This window comes from Perognathus longimembris, chromosome 6, assembly GCF_023159225.1.
Source record: "Perognathus longimembris pacificus isolate PPM17 chromosome 6, ASM2315922v1, whole genome shotgun sequence".
NCBI lineage: Eukaryota > Metazoa > Chordata > Mammalia > Rodentia > Heteromyidae > Perognathus > Perognathus longimembris.
Genome location: NC_063166.1, coordinates 56,714,151 through 56,735,646, shown reverse-complemented (window position 1 = coordinate 56,735,646; position 21,496 = coordinate 56,714,151). Strand labels below are relative to the sequence as shown.

Genomic DNA, 21,496 nt, shown 5'->3' with positions numbered 1-21,496 from the left:
AGTAGGTAGGATTCTAGGCAGGAGCCATCAGTGCCTGGCTTACATCTATATTTAGATATTTGATCCAATTAGAATTAATTTGCAGATTTATGACATGAGGTAGGAATCCAAATGCATTCTAATTTCTATGGCTAGAACTTCTAGTACAATGGCAAGAGTGAACATTCTTATTTCCAATCTCCAGAGAAACACACGTAGTCTTTCATCAATAAATATATTCACTGTGTCATTTTTGAGGATGTGGGGGTTTTCTTTTTAATTTGGTTCAGAAATTGCCTTTTAGTTTGTTTGGTGTGTGTGTGTGTGTGTGTGCATGTGTGTGCGTATGTGTGTGTATGTGTATGTTTTTAATATCACAAACCATGTTGAATTTTGTCAGATATTTCTTGTCTTTTATTCTACTGAATGATGTGTTACATTAATTTATGTTCAGATGGAAAACCATCCTTACTTTCCTGGGTAATTTAAATAAATATTCTTTAAATTGAATCTATAGTGAATAAATTACATAAAGATTTGGGTAAAATTAACTCAAGAAATGAATGGGGAAATAAGACTGGAAAATAATTTCTTTGTTCAGATAGCTACTTAGGAAATAGGGAAACTTTGGATGTAGAATTATCACTTCATAAAATTTTTAAAAGAATATGTTCATAATACTTTTTCCCTCTTTCAGTTTTATACTTTTCCATTAAAGTTCTGGAAGATTTAATAACACTTAACAATCTACTCCAAACAGCTTTAGTTTGTGGATATTACTATAATGCTTTCTTTGTGTATTTGTTTTCTCCCTGTCTTTCTCTTCCTCTCTCTCTCTTTTCTCTTCCCCTCACCTTCTGAAGTATTTGTACGAAACATGGTGTCCATTGAGAATATAATGATGTTACTGTTGACTCTCATTAATTTTAGCCTGTAGTGCTATTGAAGAGAAAAGAATTTTTTCCTCAAAAAGATCCCTTTTTATCCCTAGAAAACTTACTTTTAGTTGTGACCCCAATAATTATCAATATCTGTATTAACAAGGTCAAGGGCTTCATCTTGTAAGCAGCTCCTCTTCACTGTAACACAGGCAGAACTAGGTGGCTGGCCTATAAGCTTTCTCTTCTCACAGTCAGTTGCTAAGTAACCATTTCCTTACACTTGAGGCCAACTGGCTTCCAAGGAAGTTCCTTTCAAGATGGAATGAAGGCAGCTGATTGAGAGCACAGACTCTGGGAAGAAACTCCCATTCCTCTGGCTAGAAATGAAGTTTAGGTTTGGAATATATAGAGGTCACTCTTTGACACAGAAGGAAGGAACCAGATGTCCAATATGTATATGATGACACAAATGTTCAACTGTGTTCAGTGTTTCTAGAAATTCTTATTTTTATGTTGCCTCTAGAAATGTATACTATCCATTTTTTGTTACTATAATGAGATATCTGAAGCTGGGTAACTTTATTTAAAAAAGATGTTTGTTACAACTTACAATTCTAGAGGTACAAGGCCTTGAGGATGCAATCTGTCATGGATTTCTGGTTAGCAGTGTCCAGAAGTGGTGAATAATATCACATGCCATCAAGGGACAGAAAATCCACTTGTGTGTGTCTTGTTCTGGTCTCTTTTCCTCTTATAAGATTCAATCATGAGATTTCTACCTTAATAACCCAAGCAATCTCAATTGTCTCCTAAATGCCTTACCTTTAAGCACCAGAGGCAGATTAAATGTTATCCCCCTAATACCTCGTAGTGGGGTAAATTCAGCATACAAAGGTTAGGAGGACACACACACACACACACACACACACACACACACACTATATCTGAATCATAGCAAGGTGCCTGATGTAGTTATGTGACAAGGCAATTAAGTAGTTGAATCAGACTTGATGTTATCCCTCAATATGACATCTTTAGGTGATGGCAGAAAACACACACACACACACATATACACACAGACAGAGAGAGAGAGAGAGAGAGAGAGAGAGAGAGAGAGAGAGAGAGAGAGAGAGAGAGAGAGAGAGAGAAGAGAAGAGAAGAAAAAAAAGATACACACAGACCTAGCCTGCTTTTCCAAATCTGGATGGAAATCTTTATCTTCTGCTTAAATTAGTAATGGTTGAAGCTTTACTAGGATAAAGGCAGACAGAAGTCAAAGTGAATATTTACGGAAGCACTTGGAAATATTAAGGATACCAAAGGGATGGGGTAATTGAGAAATTACACCTAAAATACATTTAGGTTTTACAGTGCACCCAGGCAATTACTTCAGAAATACAGTTTATTGTCATGAGTCAACATGTTATACTCTATTCTCATTGCTATACTAACAAATTGTCATAAATTTAGTGGGTTGAAATGACTGAAATTTATTCTCTTACAGTTCTGGAGGCCAGAAATCCAAAAGGATTCTTTTTTTTTTTTTGGCCAGTCCTGGGCCTTGGACTCCGGGCCTGAGCACTGTCCCTGGCTTCTTCCCGCTCAAGGCTAGCACTCTGCCACTTGAGCCACAGCGCCGCTTCTGGCCATTTTCTGTATATGTGGTGCTGGGGAATCGAACCTAGGGCCTCGTGTATCCGAGGCAGGCACTCTTGCCACTAGGCTATATCCCCAGCCCCCCAAAAGGATTCTAACAGACATGAAAACCAGGGCAGGAAGAGAGATACTTCTGGAAATAGTCTATGATTTTCCTTTTCCTTTCCTTAAAAAAAAATGGTATTAGAGGATTGAAGTCAGGGTTTTTGGCATGCTAGGGAAGACTTCTACCACTAAGGCACACCATTAGACCAGAATCCATTCATTATCTTGAAACATTCTCCCTTATAGTAGCTGCTAGCATTCACTGACAGATATATTCCAGCAATTTCTATATAGTCATCACTTTTCTTCATGTCTGTATAGTCATGTTTTGATTAATGATGGAGATATTTATCATTGGGCAATTTTATTATGTAAAGAATACAGAGTGTCCTTATAGAAACCTAGATGTATGGGTCAACTCGTGACATGGCCTCTTAATGCAATCAAGAGACAGAGTAACCACAAAATATGTGAAGTTACTGTCAATATAAACAGGACATACTCTTGTACAGTAAGCTTTTTCTATAAGTAGAAGAAATACACTACAAATAATGATAAAACTAGTTTAATAAGAGAGTAACAGCCATTTATTATTATTGGGCATTATATATTGTATGTATAATTACATGTGTTATACTTTTTACAACTGTCAGCACAGAAGCTTTGTTAGCACCAGCATCAGTACAGTTGAATAATATAGTTTGTTGTGAGATGATAGTGACTAGGGAATAGGAATTTTTCTGTCTCATTTTAATATTATGTTATGGCTATCAAATATGTGTTATGGTATGTAATGTGGTACATAATATGTGGCATTGTTATGTAGTGCTATGTACTGCATGACAATAGTTTTACCTATTTCTGTATGCTTATATCTGTATCAATACACACACGCGCGCGCGTGCGCGCACACACACACACACAAAGTTTCTTGCTGCGTAACCCTGCCCTGGCTGTTCTCAAACTTATGATCCTTCTTTTTTAGACTCCTGAGTGTTGGGATTGCAGCTGTGAGACATGTCTATATCTGACTCTTTATGAGGACATTTGTGATTATAGTTGGGAATCACCAACATAATCAGTGACAATCTCAAAAATTTAATCTCATCCTCAAGGTATCTTTTGCCCCATAATGTAACATTTACAGTTCCAGAGATTAGGAGCTGATTTTTTTGCCTTATTAGTCCATAACATACATTCCTTCTACCAAGGGACATAAGGAATGTTCATTATTTCCAAAATAGCACAAATATAATTTATTTAAGCTATCAGATATTATCTATTAAACGTTTTCCCGATCTCAGCTTCCTATGTATCTGGGATGAGAAGTGTGTGTCACTGTGAACAACTATTGCCTGAATGTTTGAGCTAGCTAATCCAAATCATCCTCTTCTCAGCCTCTCAAGTAGCTAGGATTCCAGACTCCAAAAGAATCCTTTCTTGCAGTCTTCCTTTGAAGCTGGAACTCTCAGTATTTTTGGTCAAATAAGTTAGTTTCCCACTTTTACTGATACTGAGGCTATTTGACCAAAGTGTTTCCCTCCCTTCTCTTTTATTTAAAAAGATCTCTCAATCTCTACTTGTTTTTCCAATTTATTCCAGGAGACAAGATGTCATTTTGATATTCTAAATCAAGTTCTTTTTCTCTCACTTTTGATTTTTATCCTTCTACTTTTTCTAGTATTTCAGTTAATTTAACATTTATTCTTTTTGCTTTTGTCTACCTCTATTTAAAAACTCATGTAACTGTTGTGCCAAGTCGCGAAATGACCACCAAGAAGGCCACGGAGACTCAGACGTTCCGAAATGCAAAAGCAAGGCAAGGCTTTATTCAAGCCAGCTGCAACTCGGGCCTCGTCCTACCCACTGACACAGCGGAGGTTAGGAGGAAGCCTCGAGCTGCGATTACACAGGGCTTATAAAGGCAAAAAACAAAAGTTACAACAATCAGGTGTTCAAGCAAGCAAGATTAGGACATAGGTACAAATCTGATTGGCTCAGGGCTCGAGGCATTCTGGGGGCAGTCAGAGTTAAGCATTCCCAGTGGTTAGAGTTCTAGACCAGCTGGGCCCTAATAAGCTTGTCCTGGGTTTGCTCACAGGGCCTGCTTATCTCAGGTTCAAGTGGTAAAGTGGGGTTCGCGTGGTAAAGTGGGGTCTGACTTCAAAGTCTGGCACTTCATTTCCCCCTTTTTTCTTTGGTACCTTGGGAGCCAATCATGGCTCCATTCTGTCCATTTCAAAGGCTTGCCTAAGGGATGATATAGAGATAAGGCATGGGCCCAAAGGGCCCAAAGTAGTTACCAAAAACAACTCTGGTCCCTAGGTTTTAAAGGGGGGTTGATGGGTGAAGATCATCCATCTTCTGTAGCTTCTTCAGGCTGACTGAGGGGCGTTGACCTTACCTGGCCAGTAAACCTATAGCCTTAGTCTACTTTACCAAGGGACTGCAAGATTACTTCAAACTGGAAATTAACTTTCAGCTACACAGGCTTACCATTAGCTGTATAGTGTTTAAGATACGAATGTCAGCAACAAAATAATACATGAACTTCTCAGCTGTGCTCTAAGGGTCGGGTGGTTATGCCCGTATTCCTGAGCAAGCCCCAAACTACCAATGCCTTTTTGTTTGGCCTTTTTTTAAAAATTTAATTTATTTATTAATTGAACACAAATTTTTTTGACCAGGTGTTGTGCAAAAAGGGTACAGTTACATAGTAGGGCAGTGTGCACATTTCTTGTGATATCTTACACCCTGTTTTTCTTTCCCTTCTCTAGGTCAGGTAGACATATATACAATATACAATGTATCAAGAACATATACAGTAGCCACATGGCCAAGCCCAAGAAAATTCGCCTAGGGCTTTAAATGTAATGTCGATATTAGACAATATGTCGACAGTAGTCTTATATGAACGTACATACATAGCTTTTGAGCTATTGTATTCCACTGAGAGATCAATTTTTGACCTTTATATGTTGAGTAGTTGTTTGGTTTTAGTTACATACTGTTGGGTCGCTGCCCCAATCCTGTGGGAAATACCATTTGACAAGCAGTTTTTGGTTTCCCAGACCTGGTCTCTACTGTCTCTCCCTCTCCCTTTCTTAACAATCATATATCAGGGAGATCATGCCCCTTTGTTTTCTGTGTTCTAGGCTTGTCTTGCTCAACATTATCTGTTCAAGTTCTGACCATTTCCCTGCGAATAACAATATTTCACCATTCCTAATCGCTGTGTAGTATTCCATTGTGTATAGGTACCATATTTTTTGGATCCATTCATCTGTGGAGGGGCATCTGGGTTGTTTCCATATTTTGCCTATTGTGAATTGTGCCACGATAAACATGGAAGTACAAATGTCTTTTTGATATCTTGGGACTTGCTGTTTAGGACAGATGCCTAGGAGTGGTATGGCTGGGTCATAGGGTAGGTCTATATTGAGCTTTTTGAGAAACCTCCATACTGTTCTCCAAAGTGGTTGTACTAATTTGCTCTCCCACCAACAATGGAGAAGGGTTCCTCTTTCCCGGCACCCCCTCCAGCATTTGTTGTTGCCTGAGTTCAGAGTATAGGCCATTCTAACTGGGGTGAGGTGGTATCTCAGGGTTGTTTTTATTTGCATTTCCTTTACTACCAGGTATGTTGAACATTTACTCATATGTTTCTTTGCCATTTTTATTTGTTCTCTTGTGAAGTCTCTCTTTAGCTCCTTTGCCCATTTCCTAACTGGTTCACTGGGCTTGGAGGGGCTTAGTTTTTTGAGTTCTCTGTAAATGACAGATATTAGGCCTTTGTCTGTTGCTGTGCTGGTAAAGATCCTTTCCCATATGGTTGGCTGTCTTTCTGTTTTGGTGGCTATGTTCTTAGCTGTGCAGAAACTTTTTAATTTGTAGTAGTCCCATTTGTCGAGTCTCTCCCCTATTTGTTGTGCCCCGGGACTATATTCAGGAAGTTCCTTCCTGTGCCTATAAGGTCTAGCATCTTTCCTACTCTGTCCTTCAGTAGTTTCAAGAATTCAGGTCTGATATTGAGGTCCTTGATCCATTTTGAGTTGATCTTGATGCATGGTGATAGGCTTGGGTCTACTTTGAGTTTTGTGCATATGGCTGCCCAGTTCTCCCAGCACCAGTAGTTGAAGAGGCTTTGTTTATTCCATTGTATGTCTTTAGCTCCTTGGTCGAATATCAGCTGACTGTAAGAGTGCAGTTTTATTTCTGGATCTTCAATTCTAATCCATTGGTCTTCCGGTCTGATGTGGATCCCTTTGATGTCCTCCTCTTGCCTTATTGCTATGGCTAGGGATTCCAGCACTATGTTGAAAAGAAGTGGGGAGAGTGGGCATCCTTGTCTTGTTCCTGAGTTTAGGGGGAATGATTTAAGTTTCTCTCCATTTAATATGATATTAGCAGTTGGTCTGTTGTTTATGGCTTTTATTGTTTTGAGGAATGTTCCATCTATTCCTGTTCTCTCCAGAGCTTTTAATAAGTATGGATGTTGTATTTTGTCAAAGGCTTTTTGGGCATCGACTGAGATAACAATGTGATTCTTGATTTTAGTTCTGTTTATGTGGTGAGTTACGTTGATTGATTTACAGATGTTGAACCATCCTTGTGACTGTGGGATGAAGCCTACTTGGTCATGATGTATAATTTTCTTGATCAGTTTCTGGATCCTGTTAGCTAATATTTTATTGAGGACCTTTGTGTCTGTGTTCATTTGTGATATTGGTCTGTAGTTCTCTTTTTTTGTTGAGTCTTTGCCTGGTTTGGGAATGAGTATGATATTAGCTTCACAGAATGAGTTTGGGATTTCTCCCTCTGTTTCTATTTCACGGAAGAGTTTGAGGAGTATTGGTATTAGCTCCTCACTAAAGGTTTTATAGAATTTGTTGGTGAATCCATCTGGGCCTGGGCTTTTCTTTGTTTGGAGGTTCTTGATTCCCCCTGTATCTCACTGTAAGTTATTGGTTTATTTAGTTGATTTATTTATTCTTGGTTAAGTTTGGGCAATTTATACTTCTCTAAGAATTGATCCATGTCTGTAAAATTATTGTTTTTTACTGAGTAGAGGTTCTGGAAATAGCTCCTTATGATTGTTTGAATATCGTGTGTACTTGTTGTAATTTTTCCGGTGGAGCCCCTGATTTTACTTATATGAGTCTCTTCTTTTTTCTGTAAGTCTTGTGAGGGGTCTGTCAATTTTATTTTCTCGAAAAACCAGCTTTTAGTCTTATTTATTTGTTGAATGGTCTTTCTATTTTCAATCAGATTTATCTCTTCTTTAATCTTTGTGATCTCTCTCCTCCTAGTCATTTTAGCTTCGATCATTTCTTGTTTCTCCAGTTGTTTTAGTTTCATCGTGAGGTTATTCACCTGCTCTGCTTCCATTCTTTTAATGTGAGTGCTGAGGGCAATGATCTTGCCCCTCAGTACTGCCTTACCTGTGTCCCATAGGTTTCTTTGTGATGTATTTTCATTGTCATTGTGGCTTATGAATTCGTTGATTTCATCTTTAATTTGGTCTGTGGCCCAAGTGTTGGATAACAGTGTGGGGTTTAGCCTCCAAGAATGTGTATAGCCTCTGTGGTAACCATTGTTTTTGAGGGTTACCTTTAATCCACTGTGATGGGATATAATACATGGGATGACGTCAATACTTTTGTATTTGCTGAGGTTCTTTGCGTGGGCTATGACATGGTCTATTTTGGAGTATGATCCATGGGCTGCTGAGAAGAAGGCGTATTGGGTCTCTGTAGGGTGGAAGATTCTGTTTAGCTCTGTCAGATCCATTTGGGATATGGTGTTACTTAGGTCCTCAGCTCCCTTGCTGATCCTCTGGGTGTTGGATCTGTCTCTTGGAGAGAGTGGGGTATTAAAGTCTCCCAGTATAATTGTGTTTGCGTCTATCTTGTACTGTAATTCTGTGAGAATTTGCTTGACATATGTAGGGCCTCTTTTGTTTGGTGAGAATACATTTATCACCATGATGTCTTGATTCTGGATTTTTCCTTGTGTTAAAATGTAGTGTCCTTCTTTGTCTTTTTGAGTTGATTTTAATGAAAAGTCCAGCTTGTCTGAGATCAGGATGGCTACATCTGCCATTTTGGTAGGTGCGTTTGCTTGGAAGATCTTGCTCCATCCTTTCATTCGGAGCCTGTTTTTGTCCCTTGCTGTAAGGTGGGTCTCTTGTAGACAACAGATGCCAACTTTTTGTTTGCGGATCCATTCTGCCAGTCTGCTCCTCTTAATCGAAGAGTTTATACAGTTTATATTCAAAGAGATCAAGGATAAGAGTGTTTTTTCTCCTTCCATTTTCTTGTTGGGCTGTTTTTTCCTCTTTTTTTTTTTTTTCCTCTCTTTAGTGAGCTGCTCTTTCTGTTGGGCTCTGGCTATTGTAGTTTCTTTCTGTTTCTGTCTATGTGTCCTGTACGATTTCTGTTGGGTGGGATTTCCCTCTTAGAATTCATTGTAGGGCTGGTTTTTTATTCACATACTCCTTTAGATCCTCTTTGCTATGGAAAGATCTGGTTTTCCCTTCAAATGTGAACTCCAGCTTCGCTGGATATTTAATCCTAGGTTGCATATTGTTGGCCTGTAGAACTTGGATGGTGTTCTTCCACTCACTTCACGCTTGGTAGGTTTGTGTGGAGAGGTCTGCTGTTATTTGGATCCTCTTCCCATTGTAGTAAATTTCTTTCTTCTCTTTGGCTGAATTCAGAATTTGCTCTTTATTCTTGAGATCTGAAGTCTTGAATATTATGTGCCTTGGGGTGGCTTTTCTGGGGTCTGGCCTGCCAGGTGTCCTATAGGCTTCGGTTACCTGGATGGGGTCCTTTGTGAGATTGGGGAAGTTTTTTGCAATAACTTTATTGAAAATATGATGAAGCCCTCTGCTCTGGTATTTGGCTCCTTCTTCTATTCCAATTATGTGCAGATTATATCTCTTGTCTTTGTCCACTAGTTCCTGGATTAGTATGCCCTGAAGCTTCACCGTTTCTTGGAGTGTGGTAATTTTCTGGTTCTTGTCGGCTGCTTCATCGTCCAAGAGAGAGATTCTGGATTCCATATGGTCAATTCTTTGTGCTGTGGATTCAATTGCGGCGTTTATGGATGTCAGAGAGCTTTTTATGGTTGTCAGATCAGCCCTGATCGTGGAAATTTCTTCTTTCAAAGAGTTGTATTTTAAATCTATTTTTTTCATGCATTTCACTTCTCAGGATGTTAAGGTCTTCTTTAACGGAGGTTTGCATTGTATCCATTTTTGCTTCCATTTCTTTCTTGGCTTCCTGGATGTCCTTCAAGATTTCCATTCTAAACTCCTGGAATTGTTTCCTGATTTCCTTTCTGACGCTTTCCATCATTTCTGTTAACATGGCCTCATTTGCTTTTTTATTCTCCATCTCCTCCTCAGTCGTGCTGCTTTTTGGATCTGGCGAGTTGGCTTGCCCTTTGATGAACTGTGTTATATTTCTTTGTGATTTGCGCATCTGGAGATCTGTGAGTGGATTCCCTGGTTTGGCTTTGTGCTGGTTCCCGCTGATCTGTCAGTGGGAGCCTTGTGTCCTGGTGTCCTGGCTCTGGGTTTGGGTTTGGCTGTTGGACTTAGCTTCCCAATGGGTGAGCGTGACCTTCTCGGTTGTTGCTGAGGTGGTCACTCTCCCTGCACTTGGGGGCTGGTAGGTTCTGTGTCTTCCTCTGCAGGACAGTGTCCTGCCGCTGTGTTGTGCTGACCCTAGTGTGCCCCTGGTGGGGATTTGCTGGTCGCTGATTCAGTGTGGCGTGGAGGCTTATTTCTTCTTTGGTTCTTTTTTCCACTCTGTATCTTGGTCAGAGGAGCTCACCTCTCAGGCAATTTGCCTTCCTGTGTGGACCATTCCGGGGCCTTTGTTGTTGAGGGGTGGCCCATCCACTTGTGCGAAATGCGCCAAACTGAGTGGGCACGGGCTGATGGACAGCTCTGCCCTCCTGTATAGGCACGGCTACCAGAGCGGGCGCTGTCGCCGGGGGCCCCGCCCACCTGTGCACGGCGTGCCCACTACAACGGGCGCTGCCGCTGTGGCCCTGCCTACCTGAGCGGGGTACGCCTACCAGAGTGAGCCCCGGGTTGTTGGGTTGTGCTTGCACCCTCCCGCGAATCCTCTGTGGGGGGCGGTATGTGTGGGACCCAGTGAGATCAACTGTCTGGGCACGGGTTAGCGCCCTCAGACTGCGCCTCCGCTGCGAGGGGGCGCGTGATCAGGCCCAGGTGTCTCTGCTGTGCTGGTATTGCCCACCAGCGCCTGTGATTTTAGTTGTAAAAGTCCTCCAGGTCCAGGTGCCTCGGGTGGGGCTTGCACTGCCTGCTGTCCTTGGGCCCTGTTGGGAAGGGGGCGGGGCCGGTGGGACCAGTTCACGCTCCTGGGTGGCTTTGGCACTGCTCTGCCCTTCTCCTGCTAAACTCCTGTGACTTCCCAGTGCCTGATGGGAGCTTCCCGCCTGATTTGGGGGTTCTTTTTTCCCTCGGGGTGGGGAGGGGGAGGGAGGGAGATCTAGCTTCTTTGTAGGGTTTGGGTCTCTGATAGCTGTTCTCCCATTGGGAGAGGGGGTAATGGGGGACTCACTGGTCCTGGATTGTGTGTGTGTCCTGCACCCCCGTTGGTCCTTCAGGGGTGGAGTGCTGTGGTGTGGCGAAAGGTTGTGGTGGCATCCCTGGCTCTCCCATTCTGCACCGCTGGGTTCCCCAGCCACCTATGTCCGTTCCTGGTGTGGACCGAAACTTCCCGTCGCTGCTGTTGCCGGGTGTCTTAGTCTGCACTCTCCCTGGTGTCCGTGGAGTCCCACTGTCTGGACTCTGTGCTCCTGGTATGAGTTTTTGGCAGTCCGTCTGCCGATCGCCGGGTCCCCTTTCCCAGCCTGGCCCTGTTCGGGCCAGGGTTGGCTGGTGGGGGGAGGGTACCCCGAGATTCTCCAGCTCCACGAAGGTTTTCGGCTCTTCTTTTTTGCTCCTTTTTGTTTTCCTGCGGTTCTCCACTGCTTCTGGCTGCTGGTTTTGCTGGGTTCTTGATGGGGTGTTGGGTGCTGGAGTTCCCAGCTCGCTATTCAGTTGGAGCGAGTCAGGGTGCCTCCCTACTGTGGCGGCACCATCTTCCTCCCTCCCTTTCTACCAATGCCTTCTTGCATGGGACTTTACAGGACTCCTGTTAGTTGCCAAAATAAGGGGGTCACTCCACTTTGGAGTGAGCTGCCAAAATAACATCAACATTAGCCTGAGTAGCAAGGAAAGAAGGCAAAAAGAAAATTATAACAATATTCAGCCTAAATTTCTTTTCTTGAGGCGAAGGTGAAGCGGCTGGTGCTTGGAGACTTCCCATGTTCCACCACGGTAGTCATTGTCCAGGGCAAAGGGATCAGCTGGCCTGGCGTGGGAGCAATGAACCCAAGTGGTGATGCTGTCTACCTTGGGGGTGATGGGAGTAGTCAGTAGCACCATGTAGGATCCCTTCCATCGTGGTTCTAAGGATTTGGGGTTATGCCTCCAGACAAACACCCAGTCCCTTGGTCTGAATAAATGGGGGGTAGGGACAGAAGCACAATCATATAATGCCTTAAGTTGGGGTCACATATTCTCATGCACGAGCTGCAAATAATTGAGTTTACACAAAAATTCAGCATCATCCAAATCAGCAAGCAATTCAGTCTGAAGGCTAGGGATAATGGGCGGAGGGTACCCGTACCTTATTTTAAAAGGAGTAAAACCAAGCTGATAGGGAGAATTTCTTATTCTAAGCAGAGCAAAAGGAAGGAGTGACACCCAGTCTGCGCCAGTCTCTAAGGCCAATTTAGTTAGGGTCTCTTTTAGAGTCCGATTCATTCTCTCTATCTGTCCTGAACTCTGGGGTCTATAAGCACAATGCAATTTCCAATCCGTGCCCAGTGCAGCAGCTATTCCCTCACTTACTTTTGAGATGAAGGCCGGTCCATTGTCCGACCCAATGGTGGATGGGAAGCCATACCTGGGTAGGATTTCTTCCAGGATCTTCTTAGCCACTACATTCGCGGTCTCATGCTTTGTTGGATAGGCTTCAACTCATCCTGAAAAGGTGTCTACAAAAACTAGCAAATATTTGTATCCAAATTTTCCAGGTTTAATTTCTGTGAAATCTACTTCCCAATACACGCCTGGCCTATCCCCACGGAGGCGCGCTCTTTTAGTAACTGGTTGATTGGGGGCGTTGGTGAGCTGACAGGCCTTACAATTTTTAACAATATCTTCAATAAGTTGATCTCCTTGTCTAATTTTCACTTTGGAGTGTCGGAGCAAGTCCTGCTTTCTTTGGGTTTCCATGTGAGAAGCTTGGTGGATTCTCCTAAGGATCCCCTTACCCAGCCCTTGTGGCAGGATAAGTTTCCTTTCACAAGTTTTCTACCAGTCATTGTTTCCTTCTCTGTCTGGGGTTTTGTGGGCCATGGGAATTTTTTTTATCCACTCCAAGTCTTCTTGGGAATACTGGGGCACAGGAGGCAAAGCTCATGGCTCTGGGTCTACTAGAGTCAATATCTCTCTGGGCTGAAGGGCTGCTTCTTTAGCTGCCTGGTCGGCCAGATTATTCCCTCTAGTCACCGAATCAACTCCCTTTTGATGACCCAGACAGTGCATAATGGCAATCTTTGCTGGTTCCCATAGGGCCTGGATGAGGCTTAAAATCTCCTGCTTGTTTCTAATGGCCTTTCCTTCAGCTGTCAGTAGCCCCCTCTCTTGGTATTCATGTCAAGTAGGCTTAAGGCAGGGCTTCCAGAAGGCTTTTCTAGATTGCCTCAAAGGCTTTTTGCATCTGCTCAGTCCATTGAAATTCTGGGAGGTTTTTGGTGGCTTCATATAGAAGCTTGGCCATCTCAGCGAACCCAGGTATCCACAGCCGGCAAAAGCCTGCTGTTCTCAGGAACTCTGACTTGTCTGGCTGACTTAGGCACAGGGATTTTCAGCACAGTCTCTTTACATGCATCTGACAGCCAACGCTTGCCCTCTTTTAATATGAAGCCCAGATAGGTGACTTCAGGTTTACAAATTTGTGCCTTTTAACATTCTACTTTGTAAAAACTTTTTCCTGACTGGCTGGGGAACAGATCTCTGATGACCTAAAAAATTACCTTTGCAGGCCTTTAACATATCTCAATAAGGACACAATCTGAGGTCTACAATCTTTCTTTCCTGAGCAGATGTATCAGCTTAAAATTCTCACTGCCAGTCAGAGCTTTGAGTAGATGTGGGGGTTGGGATTTTAAACTATCCTCTCATTTGACAAACTTGCCCTTATTAACCACTATCACAGATGACTGGCAAGTTCCTGCCCAGTAGACAGACATGGACATTAGTAAGGCATGTTTACGAACTATTCTTCTAGGACTTCCGGCTTTGATTAACTTTAAAAAAGCCAAACAGGAGTGACTCTAGGATCTGACACCATCTCTGCCATCCAAGCAGTGGCTTACTGCCTCTGGATGCTCTATTGCTTTTGTCCCAGGAGGAGTGACTTTCCACTGGACTTGGACTCAGGGCCTGAGCGCTGTCCCCCAGCTCTCCAGCTCAAGACTAGCACCCTACCACTTTGAGCTCCACACAACTCCATTCCCAGCACTCTGCTGGCTGATTAGAGACAAGTCTCTCATAGGGACCTTTCTCTGCCTGGGCTGGCTTCGAACCGCAGATTTCAGATCAGTGAGTCTTACAAGAGGCCACTTTACTCCAATTAAAAGCAACAAGGTGGTCCACACAGAAGTAGTTTTTAAGCATGCTCTTACCTGGAACTTATTAAGGGCCAGTATTAGATCTTGACAAACTTGTAGGAATCACCTGTGCTTCTCTGTGGGCCTGCTGGAAACTGTTACAAAAAATCTACAAAGAAGCTGGAATGGCAATTAAACATTTTGGTAGCCATAATTCTCCTTTTCTCACATTGCAATAATTATTTAGGACAATTTTACTTCCAAATTTCTTATCTAGAAATGTATTCTTGATTTCCAAAGCCTTTTTACTAACCCAACACTTTAGCTTTTATCTGCATTGGAAAAACTGAAGCTCACAGGCATTTGCCCTTTGCCTACGGACTGCTTGTTTCAAAAGAGCCTCTTTTTTTTTTTTTTTTTCCTTCAGTCCCAGTTACTGCACGGCATGAAGACCTTTGAACTCAAATGACAATTTTTCCTTAATGCAAGAATTACAATTAGAAATACTTATCCATTCAGCTTTCCAATATATTATTGAGAAACATTGGTCCATTTTGCCATTTCTTCCTACATACATAGAGTTAATGAGAGTTTACTTCTATCCCCATTAGTTTAGTATATATCCTTTTACATCCAAATTTCTGACACTTAGCTCTGATTTTTTTTTTGGCGCCAGTCCTGGGCCTTGGACTCAGGGCCTGAGCTCTGTCCCTGGCTTCTTCCCGCTCAAGGCTAGCACTCTGCCACTTGAGCCACAGCGCCGCTTCTGGCCGTTTTCCGTATATGTGGTGCTGGGGAATCGAACCTAGGGCCTCGTGTATCCGAGGCAGGCACTCTTGCCACTAGGCCATATCCCCAGCCCTCTGATTTTTTTAATTAAACATTTTTTTTAACTATAGTTCCTCTTTAAAACAACGCAATAATCCTTTAAAGCATTTGGTAATGCCCAAACTTGATGACTATTTGAATTTAAACTTAAACTCACTCAATTTTACATCATACTAACAGTCTTGAACATGTTCACACTCACACATGCACACACACACATACATATTCAAAAGATCTTAAAGCACACAAAATAGACATCGGCCGTACATTTTCCAGTGGCAAGAGATATTTTTGCCAATCTTACTCCTGCAACATGCAAATTTTAAGACAAAACCTTTAATATATGATTTTAGCCTTCTCCAGCCTCATTTTCCAGGGTTTGATAGACTTAGTAGCACATTTTTACACTCATACTGAATGTGAGCTGTCACCTGTACATCTTTCCAATGAGCTGTGCAGGTTTGACACAAAAGAAACTGTCAGACTTACAAACACAGAGACGACAGCGCTTCGTGGTGTGGTCACTCCCTGCCACCTGCGGATGGCTTGGGCTGGCTCCATGTCTGCCCCTGTCGGCGGCTGCAGGTCAGGACTCGGTGCAATGCCTCCGTGCCCTGGGCTACCAGTGCCAGGACTGGGCGGGCCCCTCCAGAGCGGAGGGCACAGCTGAAACATTTTCCTCAGAGTCCTCTTGTAACTGGGGTGGGGAGTATGGAGGGGGAAATATTTCCTCCTCCATGCTTCCTTCCTGGAGGACAGGTGGGCACAATTTCTTCTCTTCCCTCTTGGTTTCTCTCTTGTCACCCCGTGAATATTGGGGTAGGGGAAGGAGTGGAAGAGGGAGTCGGTAAGAAAGGCCGAACCCAAGCTGGAGTGTCCCTGTCAACTAGTTCCCTCCAGGTGTCTATATAAGGAATCTGGTCTAGATAGCCTGAACGAGGGGTGTAGATTAGGCTTTGTAAAGTCCTGATCTTAACTATGTCAAGGCTCCCCTCAGGTGGCCAATTAGCTCTCTCAAGGATGGGCCATTCTGACTTGCACAGGGTGATTTTCCTCCTTACGGACCACACCTCGGTTCAGAGCTATCTCCTTGACCTCCCTCCAGTGAGCTAGGGTCAAATCTAGGGGGCTAGATGGAGGTCCCCAAGATAGAACGTTACCCATAGCTCTGATCAGATGTTTAGTTCAAAAGGCTACAAAAAACAAACAAACAATACAACACACAGGCCTGAGAAAAAGCTACGAGTTGGAGATATCCCAAGTTGGCCCACAACCTCCTCCTGCAAGCTAGAAGCCACAGGAGCAGACCCAAGTTGGCCCACAACCTCCCGCAAGGGTGCAGGAGGAGTGGACCCAAGTGGACCCAAGTACAAGGTGGGCGAGTTGAGTCTCAAGGGTGGAAAGTCTGGGGTGTTCCCTAGTCTCCCCAGGATTGCCAAGTAAGCATGTCCGCTTTGACAAGAAAGCAAAAGCGAAACAGACAAACAGACAAACAGACAAACAGACAAATTACAGGACAAGACAAATGAACAGCGCAGCGCTGTTTCCTTACCTTCAGAGTCTGGGGTCTCGGGGGTCTCTGGGGCTATCTGGACAAGACCCCAAATGTTGTGCCAAGTCGCAAAACGACCACCAAGAAGGCCACGGAGACTCAGACATTCCGAAATGCAAAAGCAAGGCAAGGCTTTATTCAAGCCAGCTGCAACTCGGGCCTCGTCCTACCCACTGACACAGCGGAGGTTAGGAGGAAGCCTCGAGCTGCAATTACACAGGGCTTATAAAGGCAAAAAACAAAGTTACAACAATCAGGTGTTCAAGCAAGCAAGATTAGGACATAGGTACAAATCTGATTGGCTCAGGGCTCGAGGCATTCTGGGGGCAGTCAGAGTTAAGCATTCCCAGTGGTTAGAGTTCTAGACCGGCTGGGCCCTAATAAGCTTGTCCTGGGTTTGCTCACAGGGCCTGCTTATCTCAGGTTCACGTGGTAAAGTGGGATTCACGTGGTAAAGTGGGGTCTGACTTCAAAGTCTGGCACTTCAGTAACTTCTGGGAAAACTACTTTGATTGTGGATTATTTTGCCTATCTCCTCTACTCAAAATATTATTTCATAGCTAGATATGGATAGCTCACACATGCAATCCTAGCTAATCAGGCAGCTAAGATTTGGAGGATAACAGTTCAAAGAGAGTCCAGGCAGCCTGTGAGATTTCATCTGCAAAATAACTAGTGAACTGCTGGGCTGGAGTCATGGCTCAAGTGCTAGAGTACTAGCAGAGAAAACAAGCTGACTGAGTATGAGACTATGAATTCAAATCTCAGAACCACTAAAAAAAAGAAAACAAAAAGTAGTTCATAATCATTGTTTCTTGTCTATGACTTCTAACTTTTTTTTTTTTGCCACCTTGAACTCAGCCTGGGCACTGTCCCTGAACTACTTCATGCTTAAGGCTAGCAAACTTGAGCTACAGCTCCATTTCCAGCTTTTTTTCTGAGTAGTGCATTGGAAATAAGAGTCTCACAGACTTGCTTGCCTGGGCTGGCTTTGAACCATTATCATCAGATCTCATCCTCTTGAGTAGATTCGATTATAGGTGTGAAACACAGCACTCAGCTTCCAATTTATTCTTCAATAGCTTTAAAAAATTCTATTTTCACTAATTTACTAGAGCATAATCTATTGTCTTAGTTCTCATCTTGCTTTATTTCTGTGATATATTTCACACCACAAATACCTTAATATATGTTATTAATCTGAAAATTGAATTATAATTACTTTTTCCACCATTTTCAACTCAACCTCTCATTCTTTTGTCATTTTCTCATTTCTTATTCATTGATATCTATTTTATACCAAAAACGAACTGTAACATTCTTTGAAGCATTCACTAATTTTTTTTTCCTTGCCAGTCCTGGTGCTTGGACTGGACACTTTCCCTGAACCTCTTTGTGTTACAGGCTAGTGCTCTACCACTTGAGCCACAGTGCCACTTCTGGCTTATTCTGAGTAGTTTTATTGGAGATAAGAGTCTTACGGACCATCCTGCCCATACTGGCTGTGAACTGTGATCCTCAAGTCTCAGCCTTCTGAGTAGCTAGGATTATAGGTGTGAGCCACTGGCTCCTCGCTACTAATTTTATTTGCTAGTTTTCTTTGAGCCTTCATATTTTGTTCTGTTCCTATGTGCTCTTCCTCAGTTTTGGTAATATTTCTGTAAGGATGTCCACTTAATACTGATCTATTTTTATATAGTGAATGACTATTCATTGAAAATTTATTCTGTGCTGGGTATTGTGCTGCTTTTTGGTGATGGTGAATAGCAAGTATATTTCTTGTCCAAGGGGATATGTCATGGTTTCAGATGTGCATATATAGTTTTGCTCACATGAACCCTATTACTTTCTCTTTCCTCATATTCAACATTTATAACCAACAGCTTTTACTGAGACTCTTAAAAAATCCTTTTGTACCAGTCCTGGGGCTTGAACTCAGGGCCAGTGTGCTGACACAGCTTTTTTGCTTAAGGCTAGTGCTCTGTTACTTGAGCCACAGCTCCACTTCTGGCTTTTTGGTGGTTAACTGGAGCTAAGAGTCTCATAGACTTTTCTCAGCTTGCTTCCAAAGGTGAGCTTCAGATCTCAGCCTTCTGAGTAGGTATTACAAGTTTGAATCACCGGTGCCCAGCTACTGAGACTTTATACAGTAAAAGTTCTAGTTATTTGAATTTACAGAAGTGATAACCAGTACCTTCTAAGAAATAGTGATGATTACCAATACCTTCTAGGGTAGAAGGACCAGCCCTTGGTTTAGGTGCAAACAGGTTGGCTTGATGTGCTTGCCTGCAGACACTATATGCTTAGAACTTAAAAATAAGAACTCAGTATCATTCTCATAAGTATGCTCCTATATTTTTGTATTAGGTTTATATTATTATGCCTGCTTATGATGTACAGAAGTTTATGATGTACAGAAGGTGATGTACAGAGAAGTTTATTGTAGCTTGTTAATTTGTAGGTTCACATCCAAGACCCTATGTGATGTTCCACTCTCTAACCTCGGTTTAAGCCTCTGGTTTCCAGCTAGGAAACAGAATTTTTGGAAACAGGGGTCCCACAATACCCTTTGTGGGCCACACCCTCAGTACTTTAGTACCTTTCTCTGTGCCTCACCTTTTTAAGTTCCCATTACTTCCCAATAATATCATCCAGGACAGCAATCCTTTTTCCTGTGAAGCCTTTGGGAGACACTACTCTATTCAAACCAGAGCATTTACCTAAGATTCTCCTTCTGAAGCATCCTCTGAAATGCTTGTCTTCTTATCTTCTTCTCCTGACTTACTACATTACAATTTTTTATTGCTTCTACCTGGATAACATCTCTTGAATAAATGCCCACCTTCTATTTCAAATGTTACGACTAGAAGCTTTCTCTCCAGACATATGTATATGAATTTCACAGAATTTACAGAAAAAAGTGGGGAGAATGTAAAACTAAAAAGCAGTACTTTATAATATCATGAATCATAGCAATATCCAGGACAGTCCATTCTTTACAATTCTGAATGAAAGTGCTATTTTTTGTTTTCTCTTTTTATTATTAAAATACATGCTCTGAACAATAATTTATCCAACACATACAACACGAACCCCAAATTGTCAAATAAATGTGAAGTTACTTCTATCAAACCTGCCTGGTGGGATTGTCTGGTATTTGGAGAAATGCAATAAATTTGAAAAGAAGGTACCAACTTCTAAATTTTAGTACATTTCCTGGAATTGACTCTTCGGAATCCTGAGAGACTAGTATTACTAAGAGTTAAGATAGCTCTCTGGACTAGAGATTGGAAGTCATAGTTGGAAGAATTAAAAAACCCAAAAACACCCAACCAAAACAGGCTCTGATTCACATTCATTGTAACTTGCTTTGAGGTACGACTTGTTTCCAATACATTTTGGATTTCAGTTCTTAAAACTATTGAGTAGCCCAGTCTACCTTTGTCCTTTCCAAACTCCAAATTCTAAGGAAATTAGTCTCTCTCTCTCTCTCTCTCTCTCTCTCTCTCTCTCTCTCTCTCTCTCTCTCTCTCTCTCTCTCTCTCTTTCTCTCTCTCTCTCTCTCTAATTCATTTTAAAACTGCAATCTTGAAACTTGTCATAAAACGTTATAAAACTGTATAAAATTGCTTGTATTTATTTGTTAAGGCTGTTATATCAAAATACCACACACTGGGTGGTTTACACACAGGAATTTCCTTCCTACAGTTCTGAAGGCTGGAACCCGAAAGCTCAGGAGCAAGGTGTTGTTGGCAGGGTTGGTGAGGCTCCCGACTTGGTTGTGTGGCGGGTAGTAATCTTCACCAGCAAGTTGAGCAGGTGACGGCATGGCGTGGCACTATCTCCCAATCTCGTCACTTCTTTGAGTTGAATTTGCCCACCAGAGGCCCAGTGAGCAGGAACAATTCATTTGGGCCGCACAGTCTCGCCCCATTGGCACACTGCACGGCCGCTGACAAGTGACTTCTGCGCTCGCTTCGCGGTCCCCAGCGCCCCCGGGCTCCCCTAGCCCCGCAGACCACGCCTCCGGCTTTCGAGTTCGGGGAGGGCAGCCGGACCCACCCTCCCACGCTCCCTGGCATCCCCGCCACGCCCCGTCACCCGGGCGAGGCTTTCTATCCCCGCCTCTCTCGCGCTCTGGCTCCGCCCCTTTCAGCTCCCCAACGTCCTCGGCGTCGGGCCCCGAGCCTGCGCCTGCGCCTGCGCCGTAGGTCCAAACTCGGGGAGCGCCTTGGCTAGAACGCGGAGAGCGGCGGTTGGCACAGCCAATGGGAGGTGGCGCTGCCTCAGCGGCTGGGAGGCGGGGCTTGCGCGGTGTTAGGTTCGCGCGAGGCGTGACCTAGTTGACAGGCTCCGAGGTGCTGCTGTGGCGGCTGCCGGCCGCGGGGCTTGAGGCGGGTGTGGGGAGTCGGAGCGGAGCGGAGCTGAGCCGAGCGCAAGCGCGGGCTGAGGGTTAGGAGGGCGGCTACTGGAAGAGCGGCCGGCGGTGGCGAGGACGGGCACCTCTCTCACTTTTTGAGTGCCTCCCCCCCTCCTCACATACCACACACCCCACACAACCCCCCCCACCACCCCACACACCCCACACTCACACCCTGTTTGCCCGTGAGCCTGGGGAACTTGCAGCTTAAAGCCAGCCACCCCCACGGCAACATGTACCCCAGCAACAAGAAGAAAAAGGTGTGGAGAGAGGAGAAAGGTAAACCGGCCCCGTCGAGTTCTGGGGGTGCGGGCAGTGGGGGGAGCGGGGGGTGGGGTAGAGGGGGCGGGGGTCCGGTTGTGCGCGGCGCGGCGCCCCTCCGCCCGCCTCGCGCCCTCCTTCCCTCCCGTGCACACGCGTGCACACACACAC

The 21,496-nt window shown here is 43.6% G+C and overlaps 2 protein-coding genes across 3 annotated transcripts in view; one reads left to right on the top strand and one right to left on the bottom strand.

The window, feature by feature from the left end:
* Positions 1 to 1,108, bottom strand: part of Sel1l2 (SEL1L2 adaptor subunit of ERAD E3 ligase) — an 84,934-nt gene extending 83,826 nt beyond the window's left edge. Inside the window, exon 1 of the mRNA XM_048348779.1 lies at positions 980 to 1,108. Coding sequence (XP_048204736.1) covers positions 980 to 1,037 — 58 coding nt within the window. The 5' untranslated portion in view covers positions 1,038 to 1,108. The remainder of the gene's footprint in view (positions 1 to 979) is intronic.
* A 19,925-nt stretch (positions 1,109 to 21,033) lies between these two features.
* Positions 21,034 to 21,496, top strand: part of Macrod2 (mono-ADP ribosylhydrolase 2) — a 1,728,876-nt gene continuing 1,728,413 nt past the window's right edge. For both annotated transcript variants that reach the window (XM_048348774.1, XM_048348773.1), the window contains exon 1: positions 21,034 to 21,343. In XM_048348774.1, coding sequence (XP_048204731.1) covers positions 21,298 to 21,343 — 46 coding nt within the window. In that variant the 5' untranslated portion in view covers positions 21,034 to 21,297. The remainder of the gene's footprint in view (positions 21,344 to 21,496) is intronic.